Here is a 17,836-nt window from a genome sequence, read left to right as displayed (position 1 = left end):
ATTACATTTTGCACACAGTATTTTTCATACTCAAGCACTAGTTATACTAATTTATAAATGAATTTGTTAGTAAAACTATTTTGCTATCAGCAAAACAAACATTTGTGCTTGTTTTTTAAATAGTCTAATGCTTTCCTTCTTTCTGAGAGAAGAAATTTAAACAAAAACTGAGCTACTTAACTAAATATAGCTGGAATTAAGAGTATCATCTTTCATGACTTTATCAATATAGCTCTCTCTTAAAAGTCATTAGAAGTAACTTGATGAACACATATCATCAAATAAATGCAGTTATTTCAAAATATTGTTTCCACAACACTCTGGAAGAAATGCAAAGGTTAAGGAAAATTCTCATGTAATCACTGGCATCTAAATTTGGTGATATGAACTGTGCCATATAAGAGTACGGAGGAAGACGGGGAAAAAAGAGACTACCCTTCAGTTCTTATTATTTAGGTATTCTGAATAGTATGTCAGTTATATACCCAATGCAGATTGAGTGGCATGCAGGAAACTGGGACTGCTTTACAGAAAAGCAAGCTATGATTTTCTACAGAGGGATTCCTCAACCAACAAGTACGAAAAAAAAACCTTCAGAAATGAAAAATCTAAATGGCAAGCACCTAAAGCAAGTGTTTGAAAACAGCTATAAATCAATAACCTTGCAAGGGTAGTAGTAAGCTGGTATGTTTCAAAGCGATAAAATTCAAGAACAACTTGGAAAAAAACTTCATGGTCACAGTGAAAACAATGAAGAGATTAAGAATTCAATTATTTCCATTTATCTTGTGAAGCTAGATAAAACTGAATGATCAGAACTCCCAATGAATCTCCAAATATCATTTTGAAATTACATTAATACAATCTATTATATTAATATTACCACATTTTGAGATTACTACACTCTTACATAACATAATAGAAATAAAAACAAAGTTTACCAAAATCAGCTAGGTAACTAAACCTTCAACATCTAATAAACAATATATTAAATAAGAAATAAACAGAAATCATAAGATGAGATGTGCATCAGTGGTTAAATGAATCCAGTGGAAAAAAAAATAATTAAGGAGAAGGAAAGAGGTAGGCTTAACTTAAGAAGGGATAGGGACATCAACCAAACTTACTTCCTGTTCATGAGATGTCTGATTAATGAATGCATGCTTTGTGAAATTCATCTCTTTAACGTCTATCTTCCTAACAACATCATATACTTTTCTGACCTTGAACACCTGACTTCTTGGAGTTTTATTTCCATTGTAGCCCATGTCATTTCCATTACTGGGAGAGGATGGGCCAATGCGAAAGACATGGCAAAATATCCTCACGATCCTTAAGAGACTCTTCATTTGAGCTTCATAATTACTTGACAAGCTGGGGGAAAAAATGGAATATTTAAGTTTCTTTTCCTAGATGAAACAATTTAGTATGTTAAGGAGTAAGCAATCTAACAGTAGGGTCTGACACACATGCTGAAAAACACCCTAAGCTTCAAACCCTAGTGAATTTTAACTTTCATTTCCTGCACCAGCCCCAGAAGTCAGATATAAGCACTATAATTTTACTAACATGTACTCATAATTTTAACTGGAAGTGAAATAAGAACAGCAAATTCCAGATCTTGCAAAACACTTCATTTGTTTTTATGCACATGTACACTTCTTATGAACCACTGGTAAGAAATTCAACTCACTACAGTAAGGATCTCAACATATGAAACAAATTGGAATATCTAGATGAAAATGTTTTTCAATCCAGAAAAGATAGCATCCAATGGTAAAAGTGTACTGAATAATCAGAGATGCTGCCACAACCCGTCCTCACCTAGCTATTATCCTAAATGCCCATTACCTACCTCAATCAAACAAGGGATCAGGATGGTAAAGATGCCACTATTTCTACTCAAGAGAAACATCATCTAAAAGATACTACACAAAAGCACCACTATTTATTTATCCAATAAATATATTAAAAGTTTTATGTCTTCTTAACTGAACTGGCCAACACTGAATTCTGTACCAATACAGTGTAGAATATGAGATATTCATGAGTTCATGCACAAGCAGAACGTTCTCCACCAAATTCAACTTGGTTTTCTTTCCTTAAACCCCAAGCAGTAAGAATTCTTCTGTCTTGAACACATAACAAAAACTGCAAGAAATTAAAACTTTTTCTACTGAACTCTACTCCCTTATAAATACTATATAAGTGAGCACATATTCAATTCTATCCTTAAAGTACTTGCAACTTAAAAGCATGCTTTTAACTATAAGATCAGTATACACCAGAAAACTCACATCTTAGAGGATGTTGTAAACCTCTGATGCAATTAATAATCTGTTAATTCACAAATATGAAAAATAGCTAGTTGTAACATCACAGTACCTTTATCATGACCTCACTCTCCCTATGGCACGGGTAAAAGCAAAAGACCTATTCAGCACTACATTTTAATGACTGCCTGTGAGGTGTTAATTTTAAAAAGCCACATACTAAGAATTTTACCAAACTGATATACAAAGCACGACTTTCTTGTCACAATCTAGACTTTAACCAGAGAACTTTTCAGTAAATCAAGATAAGAAAGGAACACAAAGAGTAAACAGTGCAACAGTAGTTAACCAGGTAAAGAAAATCCCCTGACTAGCAGGCTGTAATTATATTACCAGAAGCTCTGGTCACAGCCACAAATTAGCATTTGTAAAATCTTTACTTATATACCAGAAGAATCTATGAATACAAGAAGCTAACTTAAGTATTAAAAAAAAACATTTCGATTGAGGTTTATCATCCCTCAGCAGCAGTGTTTTCCAGGTGAAATTTCAGTTTAAATCTCCTAGTCTCCAGGAAGAAGACTCACATATATAGGAAAACCTTAAAGTGTTTTTAATAGTTTACTGAAGCTTTTACTAGCATGTTTGTAAACATTCAGCTAGGCTCAATCTGCACCAGCAAGACCAAATCAGGTCACACTACAATTATTTCTTGGAAAGAGGAAATACACAATGGAGGTAATGCTAACTGAACAGGCTCCTTGCTGATATTCAAGGCAGAAGTCCTCAGGCAGAAGCCTGGTGGCATTCCTGGCTACCTGCTAGAAGCATTACCAAAAACAACTGTAGACACTCTTGAACTAAACAACAAACAAACCCAACAGCAATGGGCTGCAGGTTAGCACCCAGGAAACTAACACTGATGATACTAGTTCAGTCATGCAAGAGTATCACTATTGGAGGTTTTCCTGTACAGAGTGCATTTTACATACTATTCATTGGAAGGAAGAGTTAGAGGAAAGAGGCCCAAGCTCAGAGGGTCTATATTCACGAAGTACTACCTTCACCCTCGCTATGTTAATGATAAAGCAACTAAGAAATACTTAGTTGAAGTAGAGACTAAAGTCTCTGACAGGGAACAGAATTGGAGAGAACAGAGACACAGTTTTTGTGAAACTGTATCTTGTAATAGAAAAAGAAAATAATTCCATTTCCCTTGTGACATATTACAAAGTACCAAAGACAAGTGGGCCAGTAAGAGTCCACAGGACATCCTAAGTACAGGCATCTCTGGAAATGCCTGCTCATCCAACGCAATGCAAAGCTTCCAACTTGTCTTCAGCCTCCGCTAGTCAACCCACATGCAGCAGTACAGGAGTACATGCTGGCTGAAATTCAGAGACAGTACAGGCACATAGATGCTGTTTCTACAGCCATACCGAGGGAGCATTGCTCAATACAGAGGGGCAATAACAGTAATAAATCAAATCTAAACACACGATGAGTTTAATTTCTCTCTGAAGATACCGAAATAGAAACAAATACTGCTTCATATGATCTCATTCAGCTACCACGACTTCTGATAATGTCCCCATACAAAGCTAGTTTGAAACCCTTTCCTGCAGAATGGTTTTACACTTTATCACAGTTTATTTGTGGGAGATCTATTGACTCTAATGAAGTCTGGAGACAAAAGGAATGTATTACAAGTTAAGCTGATTAGCTGTTGTTGGGCTTCAGTGTGTGAAGTTCTTCAAAAAGTTATCTTTGCTTCAACAAAATGTCATTAATATGCCTATGCACTTTAACCTTAAACATTTGAGGGGTTTAAGTCTTTTATGCTCATTCATCGAGGCGAACACACATCAGAACAAGACTGTGATTAATGGTGTCATGAATTTCCTAGCATTGCCTAGGAGTTCTGACCTGCTATCTGCAAGCTCCATTCAAATTTAGTGTGACTGATGGGGAAGAAAGAAAAAAAAAAAGCAGCTAGAACTAAGAATATGTTATCTAGTCTCCATCTAACTGATGGGCTCCTCACACCCCAGCCCCACTTGAAAAGAAGCATTCAAAGTCTTATTCTTCTACAACCTATGCTGACAGGTCTCTCCAGTTACAGAACACTCTTAAGCCTCTCTTTTCCAAAAAGCCATCCAGAACATGTTAGTAAGGAACTTCCACTCATGCTTTCAGGCTCTTGACCTCTTTCAGTAAAGACTTTCATAGAATGGTTTGGGTTGGAAGGGAGCTTAAAGATCATCTAGTTCCAACACCCCTGCCATGGGCAGGGACACCTTCCACTAGACCAGGTTGTTCAAAGCCCCATCCAACCTGGCCTTGAACACTTCCAGGGAGGGGGCATCCACAACCTCGCTGGGCAACCTGTTCCAGTGCCTCACCACCCTCACAGTAAAGAGCTTCTTCCTTACATCTAACCTAAATCTACCCTCTCTCAGTTTAAAGCCATTACCCCTTGTCCTATCATTACATGCCCTTGTAAAAAGTCCCTCTCCAGCTTTCTTGTAGGCCCCCTTTAGGTACTGGAAGGCTGCTATAAGGTCTCCCAGGAGCCTTCTCTTCTCCAGGCTGAGCAACTCCAACTCTCTCAGCCTGTCCTCACAGGGGAGGTGCTCCAGCCCTCTGATCATCTTCGTGGCCCTCCCCTGGACTCGCTCCAACAGGTCTATGTCCTTCTTATGTTGGGGGCCCCAGAGCTGAACACAGTACTCCACGTGGGGTCTCATGAGAGCAGAGTAGAGGGGCAGAATCACCTCCCTCGCCCTGCTGGTCGTGCTTCTTTTGATGCAGCCCAGGATACGGCTGGCCTTCTGGGCTGCAAACACAATTGCCGGGTCATGTTGAGCTTTTCTTAGCTTCCAGTAAAGCATAAAGGTTAGAGCAAATTTCACTAGCTTTTGAAGACAGTAAAATGTTACTGGTGTTCCAACAGATTACAGATTAGGTGTTTTGCACAAACTCCCTCAAACAGATGCCACAAAAACTAGGAACACATACTAGGAAAATATGCTTGCCTATTTTATGTGTTTCCCCAAGTAACCACTTCTTGCACTGCTGAGACAGCACACTGGTAGATGAAATTCTTGGTCTCATACATATTAGTAGCCATGGAAGGCAATTAGAGCCAGCAAACATGAGACAAGTGTCTGAAGTAACAAAACTCTCCTCAAACATACTAAGAAAGCATGCAGAAAAGTAAAGATGTGGAAGAGAAGAAAAAAGGAGAGGGAGAAAAAAAAGGAATGATTGATAGTTGGCTAAGAAGCTTCCCTTCCTAGAGCTGAAATAGTCAAACTAACCAAACAAAAAATACACTTCTCTGCAACTCAAGCTTCTAGGCCCCAGCAGCTATACAAGGACACTGACTTTCTCTCCTGAAGTCCACGTGAAGACAGTGATCTAAACAGGCACTGTCATACAGAAACAGATTTGAGATCCATCTACTCCAGCACGTGCCCAGAATCAGATAGCTTAGATTATTAAAACTACTAAGTGGCACTAACTACCAGGTAGCTTATCAACCTACTTACGATCCTCTCACACTTACCTAAGCAGTTTGTGACCATTTGTTGTAGCAACTTCAGCAAGACTTGTTAGGATTTTAAGATACTGGCTTTCACTCTGCTGAGACAAGTGTTCCAGAACTTGCCGCAACTGATACATTAAAACAAAAGAAATTGCATAGCGTCATGGAGCGTCAGATCAACATTTAATTTAGAACATTATCACCCAAGCATTAATATCTAGCAATATTAATGTACAACTATATTGTCCAACATCTAATCTAACCTCAGTTAATGTTTCATTATAATTTACAAAGATTACTTAAAAGGTGTACATTCTAGTGTCAATGTATGTACTACAGGATATATAATGTTATAGAATGCTATGAATGCTGAATTATGTATTATTAATTCATAAGAACAACTTATTTTCAGCTAAAAAATTAGTGGGATACACTTTCAACTTCTGAAAGCTAAAAGCACATTTTGAGTTTCATAATTCATAATTTACTTGTCTCCCCCGTTCACTCCTCGATTAGTTTATGACACAGTGTAAATGAACCTTGGATCCTAGAGTTTGCTCTCACTACCTTCATTTTTGCTCAAGATACTGAATGTCCTTCCTTGGATAAGAAGTCATACCCTGCTAATCAATAATTGTTACGATTACCCTCTTCTCAAAATTGTCCTTTTTCTTGCTAATACCATCACTTGGCTCACAAAGACTAGATGTTGCAAACGCCCAGACACTGCCCTGTCTTCAATTCCTTTGTTCTACACTCTTCTCTAGCCTAGACACTTTTTTGCAGATAAACCACCTCTTCAGTGGCACTGCTCTTCATGCATTCCTATTGCATCCTCATTTACTCCCTTCTCTCACTTTCAGAAAGTTCAGTAATCCTTCTCACCTTCCCCTTTAGAAAGGTGGAATGAAAAGGAATCTCATAAAGGTTATCTAGTCCAACACTCTGCCCCAAGGCAGGAGCACTTGTATCTGCGATCCACACTGGCTTGCCCAATTTGCCTGCCTGGTTTTCAGATGTCTTGTACTCTGGAAGACCTGCAGCTTCACTAACTGATCTCTTCTAATACTTCACTGTCCTTGACTATGTGAAAGTTCTTCTCAAGGTTCACTTGAATCTCTAGCTATAAATGGCTAAGGCAGTATCGTGTATCCTTCTCCCTGCAGTCTGTCGATAATTTTTCCAGTTTGTCAAGAAAATTTAAAATGTGAGTCCTGACTTCTAACATACATCCAGCCTCTTCATGTCATCACTTTCAGATAATATGAACTGGTCATTATCCAAGACTTTGGGCAGAACAGCTCAGACTTGTCCATAGAAAACCACACTTAAAATATGCTTCCATTTTGGCAACGAAGCATAACAATACCATGTATTATCTAATATATTTTGCATACCCTCTCATTCAGATCTTGTTTTTGCACACACCTCCACCATTACTCAGACAGACGAAACATTAATTTTTCTCGCTTACTGTATTCACTTCTACAATATACGATAATATGCTTTGCCATCTACCTTCCTGTAGAAAGTCTTTTTTGTTCCATGGTTTTAGTTCTTTAACTTTCTCTTATTTGAAATCATCTACACCATCTCCCCATGCTTCTAACACACACTTTGAAAATTCTCACCTCTCTGTCATTTTACTTTGTAAAACTCAACCCTGTCTCAGAAATGTAAACACTGTTTCTATATAGACTTGTAAATCCTCTGTCTTGTAGTGGAAGTAATGGGATTACAGAGAACAATAAAAACTTCAAAAATCTAGCAAACCAAGTTCAGTGAAGTGGCAGCCAATACCTTACTAAATCTATTTTTTCTTCTTTTTTTTTTTTTTAATTTACAGTCTGTAAAATTGTTTGCAGTTATTTTCAAGCAAACAATATATTAAAACCCCACAGCTAGCTGGATTTGGAAGGGGAAAAAAAGCACCCCATGCTTCCTTCCCCCTACACAATCAAGAAACAAAAATTCTTTTCCTCGCTTTTTCTTTGCTTTAGATTGCACTACCCCACAATAATAAAAGAAACAAGGTATAGAAGAACCACTGAAAAAGGAACAGTTTCATCTATAGCAATAATAACCAAATGAAATTGCAGCTCCAATCTTTTACGCTTTAATTCTACAAGGCAACTTCATACAGATGAGATGAGTGCTCATACTCCGAATGTTCAAGTTCATTCTAGATGATTCAAGCCTCGAGACACATCCTAGAATGGATATCTGCAGATAAGCACTAAATGAAGGAAAACAGGCCCCATTACACAAAGTAATTGTATATACAGAATGCTCTACCAGCACCTTTGTATTGAAGCTTGCAACAAGCCTGCTCTTTCAATTCTTACACTGTCTATATCACTGTGCCAAATATGCAAAGTTAGAACATTAATTAAATAGAACATTAGAACATAAATTAAAATAGATCCTACATTTAATCCCAAATTCTTGTGTTTAAAACTATGTGAAGACTGTACATATTCCATGGGGGAAAGAAAAATACACAGTGGTCAACTACTGTGGCACTGACAGTCAACTGTTGGTAGTGTCTTCTAATCAGAACACTCATATTAAGCAACGAGATCTCCACAACACAGACTGGTAACTATAAAACACATAATACTGTATTACCATGTTTTCCCGTAGATCTTCATTCTGTGTCATTTGAATTATTGTCTGAAAAAGCCGAGGATGGTATTGTATTAAGACTTCACAAGTCTCTCCATAACCACCCTAAAAAGCAACAGTTCAAAAAACGTTTTCATTAAAGGAAACATTAGAATTGGGGTTTATACTATTATAGGCATTAAAACCTACTGAGGATTACAAATCTATTTTTTTAATGCTGAATGGAGAAATCCAATCCTAAAATAAACTGAAATTCAATAATATATCAAAGTTAGATATCACAAAACTTTTGGGAGAAGACAGAATCAAATTCTTGCAGTATATTGGCTCATATATATCTGCTCCCTTCTGTTTCTTGACACACTTTCCTACTTAGAAAGCCAAAGTTACATTTGAACAACACTTCACCTAACAATTTACCAGAGATTAAAAACAGTGCAATATTTAGCTTCTCTTCCCATTGCTGATGGATGACACACGTCTACCTAATTACACCCAGAATCTAATCCTTCAAAACAAGTATTTTCCTAAAGGTTCATAAGGCACAAATCTGACTTGTTAAAGGAAGAAACAGGATAAACCCATGAAAGGGTTATTTACCTGTGTATTGATTTTAAAGTTATGATTCCACTTGTGCCTTAGATCAACAGCTCAGACTAACTTCACAACCTTTTGAGAAAAACGTTTTTTGGAAAGAATGGAACTTGAATTTGTGGTTTGTTTGTATCAACTCTTATTTAACACAGTTGTATTTTTTAAAGTAGGCATCCTAACACCTGAATACACATCAAATTCTACACTGGAAAGATGACCATGTAATGTATTAAACGCTGCAATTCCAGAGGCTCCTTCTCTTTGCATGAGAGTTTACAACTTGCTTCAGTGATAACAGATTCATTAAACAGATTAAATTAATTGTTCCTGGTGCCAAGAAATTAAGTATTAAAATTAAAACCACCCAAAATCCACAAGAATTAATGAAAGTCAGCTCTTCAAAATCAAGGTAATACCATGTTGGCAAGAAGTATAAGAAACTGTAATTTCAGTCTTCTAAAAACATGTATCTACTCTGAAAAGCAGACCTGTAAGCAAAGAATAAAATCCTTGATGTAAAAGGAAAGAAAATATTTCATTTTCTCCTTTTTTACTTAGTATCACGAACTTGTAAACTAGATCGCAAACACAGTAAGATCATCACTACAAAACAGCAAACACCAGGTGTCACTACTCACACCTAAAAAAAGTTGACAGAATTTTGATGTATAAAGTGGTGCCCTAGGGATTGTAAAACTGGAGACTGAAGCAGACATTCGAAACACTAATCATAAAACTAAGAATAGTACCATTAAGTACACACTGGTATACTGTCTTACAGGTCCGTGGCTGCAGAAAGCCTCAAAATTGACTAGACTTCATGTGGGTTTATGGCAATGGTAAGACATTTTGCCATAATAAAGGAAAAAATCTAACTCTGAGCTTCACAGCTGAGTCAGTAGTGAGACAGTATAGTGATCTGGCACTTCTGAGTGACCAGAACTGACGACTTACTAGAATTTCTTATATCCAAAAAGAAATGCTGTAAATAACCTAACTTGATCAAGACCTTCCACAGATAGTCTATAAAATAAATTCTTCCAGAGTTAAACATTCCAAAAATATCCCACGGGTACTGGAGACAGCAGTCTCTACCACATACACACAGCTACTTCAACTGCAGGTCTTAGGCACATGAGGAATCTTCAGAAATTAAGTAACTTGAGATTAAAATAATCTGCTAGTACAGCAAAAGATTTGAACATTTCAACTTTATCCTGCCAAACTAATGACATGCACCAAGGTAATGTGATGTCCGCTGAATGCAGTGATTCTTTTTTTAGCCTTCAGTTCACAGTTTTGTAGTCTGCTGATTACTAGCAAAGGTTCAAAAGCTTCCATTCATTCATTACGTGTTATTTACACACTGACCTTAAATTGATCCTACAGAAAAATGTGTCAGCATTCACAAATCAAGAAAAGACACTCTAGCAAGCAGTGCAAACAATATTTGGCATCAAACAAGAAAGACTGCGTTTTGCACAGTAGTTGAAAATGCTTAAGACTTTTGTTCCTCATCCAGATATAGTATTTGGAATATCTTTGAAAAGTAACAGTCAGCACCATGTAAGTTCTGTTTGTTTTTATTAGCAACATCTCATCAAGAGAAAAGAAAATCTATTAGTTGAGATTAAAAGAAAAAAAAAAAAAAAATCACTCCTTTCTGCATGCCTTTACCTCTTACTTGCTAACAGTTAAGCACCTGAACAGAGTCTATTACCCTTATACCAAGGATTCCCAAACTTTCTAGTCAAATGGAGTTCTGCAAACTCTTTGTTTCTCATGAGCTCCAATCTTGCAAAGTCTTTAAAAACGTTAAAGACTTTTGCAAAGGGTACAAACTGGGAACCTGCCTGTAGGATCAATTTAATTGCAAAAAAATTATTTTTGTATTTCTGTTTCGCCAAAGGACTACCATCTTTCATAGGCCTTAAAAATAAAAAAGATAACACTGATCAGGTGACACTAGTAAGTTACAGAAGTTCACATAAAAAGAGTGTTGCTAACTCAATACCTGTACACAGAGATCCAGTGGAGTAACACCATTTTTGTCTGGTAAATATTTGGCTCCTCTCATCAAAAGAATTTGTGCAGTGTCTCTCTGACCATGGCTATTCAAAAGAAGAGAAGAAAGAGTTAATACAGCATTTATGCTCTACTATGAGTGATAAATGTGACTTTATGGCATCCAACAAACAAAACCAACATAAGCTAGGAGAAAACGAATAGTTACGGCATGAAACTAAGCAGAAACACAGGGTGGAAGATAATGCCACTTATATTCTTCTACTACCTTTCAAGGCCACTGCAGAAGCACAGTGCAAAGTTAGGTATGGTCCATTTATCAAGCCAGAGTCACCCTCATCATTCAGAAATGATTCATCTTAGCCTAGCCTCATAAATATGTATGAGCTGCATTTCCTGCAAAAAAAGAGCTCTTTCTCAATTCACACTGTAATTTACTTCACAGGGAAAGTTTTCTTCACTGAGCTCTTTGCTCACTCCTACCAGATTTGGGGAAAAAAAATAATCTAATTGTGCTTTAACCATCAGTAAAACATTAGTAAGATTTTTTTTATGGATAAAACATCTTTTTTTTGCACAAGACTTCAATACATCACTCTTGGCTCTAATTTCTTTTAATCAATACATATGAATGTTTTGCCTAGCCTTTAAGTGTGAAGAGTGATGAGTTTTACTTTTCCCTTCAGAGTCTATTTCACAGTCTCACTCATCTATTTATAGGTTGTATAAGACACTTATGTTTCCTTGAGTTGAGAATTTCTCAAACAACTAGTCCAACGGGCCATCATTGCCTAGAAAAAAAATAAGACCAAAGATTATTTATATCCCTCAACACCTAGAGCATCCACTTTCCAAAACCCTTTCTTCTGAAGAAAATGAGAAGTTGGGTACCAGTGATTAATGAACCAACTTCTAAAAAACACATTGAAAGACTACTTGACTATCACCTTCACCAATATTTAGTGCATATACTGACAAATGTAATACAGAAGTATCTAAAGGGTGAAATGAAAGACTGATACAAAAGACATAGCAATTAATGTTACAGATACAAGTTTTTCAATGAAGTTTTAGATCACAAGCTAGTTTGCAGTGCGCCCTTTACACAAATGTATATGAGTATCTGCTGTCCTGGAACACACCAAGGCTGCCTGCACTAACAGTTCAGGAAGGGCACAGGAAAAGTGACAATTAACAGCTGAGAGGCAATAGGTAGCTTCACTGGTCTCTCAATAGTTCCCAGCTGAGTTCTCCTCATTCATGTCCTTCCAGCCCAGGAAGGCAACAGGTTAATCTAATGTACCGGACTTTGCCCCAATGCAAACAAACATTCAGAGTCAGCTACTACATCTCAGAAAGGAGCTAAGACTAACGGCCTACTTGAAGCACCTCTTCACTGTAATTCTCTAGACTAAGTGCACAACTCAACACCTTGAAAAAACAGGTGTTTCGGAGTCAGACTTTGAGCACCGATACCCTTTCTCCAGCCATCGCCAGCCACTACTACCACATCCTGCTCTCCCTGTCATCAGGGACCTATAACCTTTCTTCCCAGGCGGCAGCATGACCAATTGGCACTTCTGACAAGGAGACATTGACTTCCGCTACGCACCCTGTTCATTCTACCCTGTCAGCTGCTCCAGCTGTTAATTTCTAAAAGAACATCACCACTGTACTTGCAACACATTCCCTTCTCATGGAAAACCTCCAAGCTGAGGCAAGTTGCTTACTACTTTTAAAGTGGATGCCAATACCAGTCCCTAAATCAAGCACAAAGGCATTCAATTAGCTAGCAGCTATTTATTCTCCACCTCCCTTCTTCTTAACTGCCAAGAGTCAGCATACACTAGCTCCAGAGCTCCAGAGACCAGGGCTCCCACAACATAACTCTTGGCAGGCCACCACGTCAGTCCATTTCTCCCTTTGTTTATACTAACATTTAATCATAGGTGAACTATTTAACCTGTAACCAAAGTACAGGGATTATAAAATTGTGAATGTTCTACCAAATAGCAGAAATGCTCCAATCAAAACAAAAGGTCATTTATCATATGTGATTAGTTTTGAAATAAAACTAAACTGTGAAGAAAACAGAACTGATCAAAGCAACAATGTAATTTCAATTCAACATTGTAAATTTAAGGCAGATATGCACATTTCACCTACACTGTAATAACATAATGAAAGAATAGTCAAACTTCCCTTATAAAAGGCTGCATTTTTAGTTTACTCAAAATAATCTACGTTAGTAGATCTCATTTTTTCAGAAAAGAGTTCAGCAGCCATTGATTTATGACTCATGCTAGAACCTGCACAGCTATGTGTTTAACATGTCTATTAGAAAGAGGTATATAAGCCTGCAATACTAAGTATTTAGATGAGATACCAAACTACATTCAAACATGAGGCAAGATTAAATACCAGTCAGCTTTTATGATTCCTAAATTTTGTGCTTTCTAATCACTGCTATTGCAGAAGGCGGGGGGCGGGGGGGTCGATTTCACTTTTAGCATAGTATTCAAAAGTTAAGAATATATAACCTGCAAGCAAAATAGAGCGGAGTTGCCCCTGACACATTCGGCCTGTTTATATCTGCACCGCTGTCCAGCAAACACTGCACTGTCTAGAACAGAAGAAAATACCAGAATTAGAAAAAGAGCAACAGAAAATTCTATTGGCTTGCAACATGCGTGTCTAATTACACTGAAGGATTTAATTTTCAGTAATGAATCTCAAAAACCAAAATTCCTAAACACTATATGGAAAATCATGGCTGTCAGAGCTCATAAAGCTTCCTTTGAACTTCCCATTTTAATGACAATGCCCTGTATTGAACTTCAGCTAATGTCAAAGACCCCTGGAACTACAAGCCATTTAAAAAGGAAAACAACACTTTTTAGAGAAGCAAACCTCAAGTTAGTGACAGCCATAAACAGCCTTATCACAAGCTGAAGTTTTTAACACACACTAGAATAGAAGAAATAAGTAAGCAAATTCTAAAATATGAAAACATTGAGCAAACTCTCAAACAACTTTTGCTATATTGCAGTCACATAAAGTAGGTAAGTCCATAGATAACAGTTTGTCAGAATTTGGTCTTCCAAAGTTGAGCTCTGACAATGACAACAGAAAGGATCTGGGTAGAAAGATAATTTTTTTGAGCAGTAAATAGTCCTGCAGACAATCTGTATAACTCTACATGGCTGTAATGCAGTTCAAGCAAAGCACCTAGACCTGTACTCTGAAAGTAAATAGTCAGCCCTAATGCAAGGCCAAGCCTAAAAATTATTCAGAGATCAATAAAAGAAGAGTTAATGTGAACTTGTTTACTTCTAATGTTAAATATCTAACTGACCCACCTCTGTATTCATTTTTTATTCACAGTAAATTAAGATCATTTCAGATTTCAAAAGCACATAATGGCTGGTACAATTATGAATCAAACACATTCTAAGAAGCAAGGAAGAACATTTTCAAATGTTTAACATTACATCAAAGCCTGCAATCAACAAGGCAATAATAGTACTACAGAACAGCTGAATAGTATACAGTAAGTCACTTAAACTCCCATAAACACTGAGATCAATCCTCTCCGCAAGAATAAATTAGTTGTTAATAAATTAATTGTTGTTAGGAAGTGTATGCAGTCAATACTAAGACAAACAATAGAGTTTTCACACTTCTAACCATTATCATGTGCATGCCTAGCCTGAAGTTTATAACACACACAACAACATTGAGGCTTTACCCAATTCTTCACAAATCCAATGCATTAATAAAGTTTAGAAACTTACTGTCTTGTGTCCATTTTGACAAGCTACATGAAGGGCTGTCTGTCCCATTGCATCTTCAACATCTACATTACTGACATGCTGAACAAGATCATGAAGCAATTCTGTTCGTCCATTGACAGCCAACCAATGAATCTAAGTACAAAATGATGATATATGTGTCCTTTAGCAATAAGTATTTCATAAATATGATTTTAAACCTGACTGCACTATTGTCAACATTTTCTCGAAGAGAAGCTTTGAACAATACTATCATACGCTTATGTACTTTGATCACATCTTTTGATTCTTAAGGGCACTGGACACACAGCAGTTTTGTTTTGTTACATGTAAGATGGCAGAAGCTTAAGAAATTAGAATCTTCAAATTCTTCATTCATTTTAAGAGCACCACGATAATCAACAGCACTTACTGCAGTCAAGCCTTCATTATTACAAATGTTGACATCTGCACCGTATTCCAGCAGCTTGCTCATACATTTCTTCTGCCTATAAACAAAAGAACACATTAAAAGCCAGCCAGGGAAAATGATTTACAAAGACCAAGTATCTTATTAGAGCTCCTTTTGCTCTAATTCATCATTGTACAAACCACAGTAGGTAGTTTTACTTTATAAGGAGTATGGTACTGAGCATGTGAAAAAGAGAAGCGATCATCAGTAGCACCAGACTCATACAGTGCAAGTGTAGCATATGACAGCACAGGGCTAAAAACATAGTTGTGTAGCTGAATGTTTTTGTGGAAAGTGTAGAAGTACTTCCCCACCACTCTAACAGCTTCAGCTCAGCGTGAACTACACTCTCAAGACAAGAAGCTAGAGTTCAGCTAATGGAAATCCATGAACTTCATCATCGTCTGTACACTTCAGTGAACACACTTACAATACACCACCAAATCATTATTTAATGAGACACTCATTGTAACATTATGTAAATCTGTGGCAAGTACAATAACTGCCTTAACAAAAGTAGGGGTGTTTTTCCAACTTCATGTTTTGTTTGGTCTTTTAACACTCTCTAGTGCTCCAAGTGCTTTACCCTTAAGAGTTTATTCTTACTTTTCCTTTTTATTTGGTACCTCTCGCACCTTTCTCATGCCTCCTTTCCACATAACTGTCTCCTGTGTGTATTTCTGCATTTCATCATGTACCACTTGGCTGCTTCTTTCTCCCTTCTCCTACAAATACTCCTCCCACATACCTAAAAGCCACTAAACACTACCTCCTTATTTGAAGTACCAGCCATGATACAATTCAGTTACTGTAACACATACATACTCTAAAAAGAAAAAGACAACACTACCATTATCAGCTGTGTTTTTCCACACACTACAATTCAAGAAAGAACATCTTAAAAGATCTTAAAGAGGTGCTTGCTCACTGTTTTGGGTTTGGTTTTTTTCCCCCTCTCCTAATACTGTGCAGGCAAACTTTGTATTCCTTTCCTTGTAGTAAAAATTTCCTTGGAGACACTATCTGAGAAAAATCTGAAATCTCTGAACCCTTCAGTGTCCTCTTCGAAATCTTTTCTTACTTAGCTAAGCAGAAGGTGAATGCATCCCTTGTTCAATCACTGTTGTAAGAATCATTAAGCTCCTGCTTAACAGAAAACACTGACTGGCACTGAAATTGGCACTTCAAACATAAATTCCTATTTATAAAAAATTATTTTCTGAATATTCAAAGTATGGATTTTAATCTTCACGTTCCCTGTAAGTGGGCCATCCCTATTTTCAAAAGTGAAAACCAAAGTATTGTGTTTGAACTATGCAAAAATATTACAGAACATGTCAGCTCAAGTGCATTACGCACAAAACCTTTTTAAGAGTTTTAAAAACTTTTTTCTTACCCATTCCTTGCTGCTAAATGGAGAGGTGTGCATCCTGAAATGTCCTGATAGTTTGGATTTGCTCCTTTTTTTAATAATAGAACAAGGCATTCAACTGATCCACAGCTAAGAACAAAATAAGGAAGGGAAAAAACCGTAACAAGGATATTTACAAGCCAAATCTATATTGACGTAAAGACAACAGCAATACTATGCACAGATTACATTCAGTAGAAAATCTTTACACAAAACTGGTTTTATACCCTCATAGTTCAAGTTACACAAAGCTAAAGGAAACTTAATAACTTAATGCAGTTAAGAACTGATTGATCATAACCTGTACTAATGAATAGATGCTAGCCTTCTAGGTGATTTTAGTGACTTTAGAACCCAACCGCAAATCTTTAAGACTGCCAATTGTTTAAAATGTAAACTGTTTAAAATGTTTTGCTTACTATTTCCTCTCACCTCCCTCATCTTTAATCTATTCACAGGACTGAATTTTCCATTAAATAACAATTCCAATATAATTTCCTTTTGTTACGCTTCAGTGTATGGAAGTTACATTTAAAAGTTTAAATATCAGAAAAATTCTAAAACTCATACAAATATTTCTTTGCTATGTTTTGAACCTGTAACTCCCTTTTACTTTTCATAATATAGCAGCTCTTCAGGATAATCAATGTCACCAAGAACACAGAAACTTTGCATTATATGTTTATCTTACTCCTCAACTCTTCAAGAGGAAGAGCTGATTGGGAGGATAAACATACAGTATTTTTGTATCCGTCACAACCGGCTTATCCATTGTTACTAGTCTTCCCAATGACAGAACTGCTACACAATAACCCAAAGAAACTGAAGACTAGCTGCAGAATAAGTTGCAAAAACAGCATCTCAATGACCTCTTAATGACCCAATAACTAGCCAAGATAAAAGAGAATCCAGAAACACAATTTCTTGGGTCTTTTGATCAATACATACAGCTTTTCAAAGATACTTCTACAATGTATGCTAAAAATTTGCTTGAATTTTTTTCTTTAAGTACTTTCTTAAGGAAGTTTTATATAAGCAGCATGTAATTCTGAGATGGAATGTTTAGGAAACATATTTCTAAAACAGTCTGCTTAGAAAGCTGGAACTTCTACCTTTATG

General features: G+C 36.7%; 1 protein-coding gene across 5 annotated transcripts in view; it reads right to left on the bottom strand.

Annotated features, from left to right (window-relative positions):
- The window catches only part of HACE1 (HECT domain and ankyrin repeat containing E3 ubiquitin protein ligase 1), a 55,798-nt gene that overhangs the window by 30,812 nt on the left and 7,150 nt on the right, over positions 1–17,836 (bottom strand). For 2 of the 5 annotated variants that reach the window (XM_050893792.1, XM_050893795.1), the window contains exons 4-11: positions 16,703–16,807; positions 15,268–15,343; positions 14,859–14,990; positions 13,605–13,687; positions 11,054–11,150; positions 8,449–8,550; positions 5,842–5,948; positions 1,128–1,374 (exon numbers count right to left, since the gene is read on the bottom strand). In XM_050893792.1, the coding sequence (XP_050749749.1) occupies positions 1,128–1,374; positions 5,842–5,948; positions 8,449–8,550; positions 11,054–11,150; positions 13,605–13,687; positions 14,859–14,990; positions 15,268–15,343; positions 16,703–16,807 (949 nt within the window). The remainder of the gene's footprint in view (positions 1–1,127; positions 1,375–5,841; positions 5,949–8,448; positions 8,551–11,053; positions 11,151–13,604; positions 13,688–14,858; positions 14,991–15,267; positions 15,344–16,702; positions 16,808–17,836) is intronic. The other 3 variants (XM_050893794.1, XM_050893796.1, XM_050893797.1) reach the window with 3 other exon arrangements.

This window comes from Gymnogyps californianus, chromosome 3 (assembly GCF_018139145.2).
Source record: "Gymnogyps californianus isolate 813 chromosome 3, ASM1813914v2, whole genome shotgun sequence".
Classification (NCBI taxonomy): Eukaryota; Metazoa; Chordata; class Aves; order Accipitriformes; family Cathartidae; genus Gymnogyps; species Gymnogyps californianus.
This window is presented reverse-complemented; position numbering and strand designations above follow the sequence as displayed.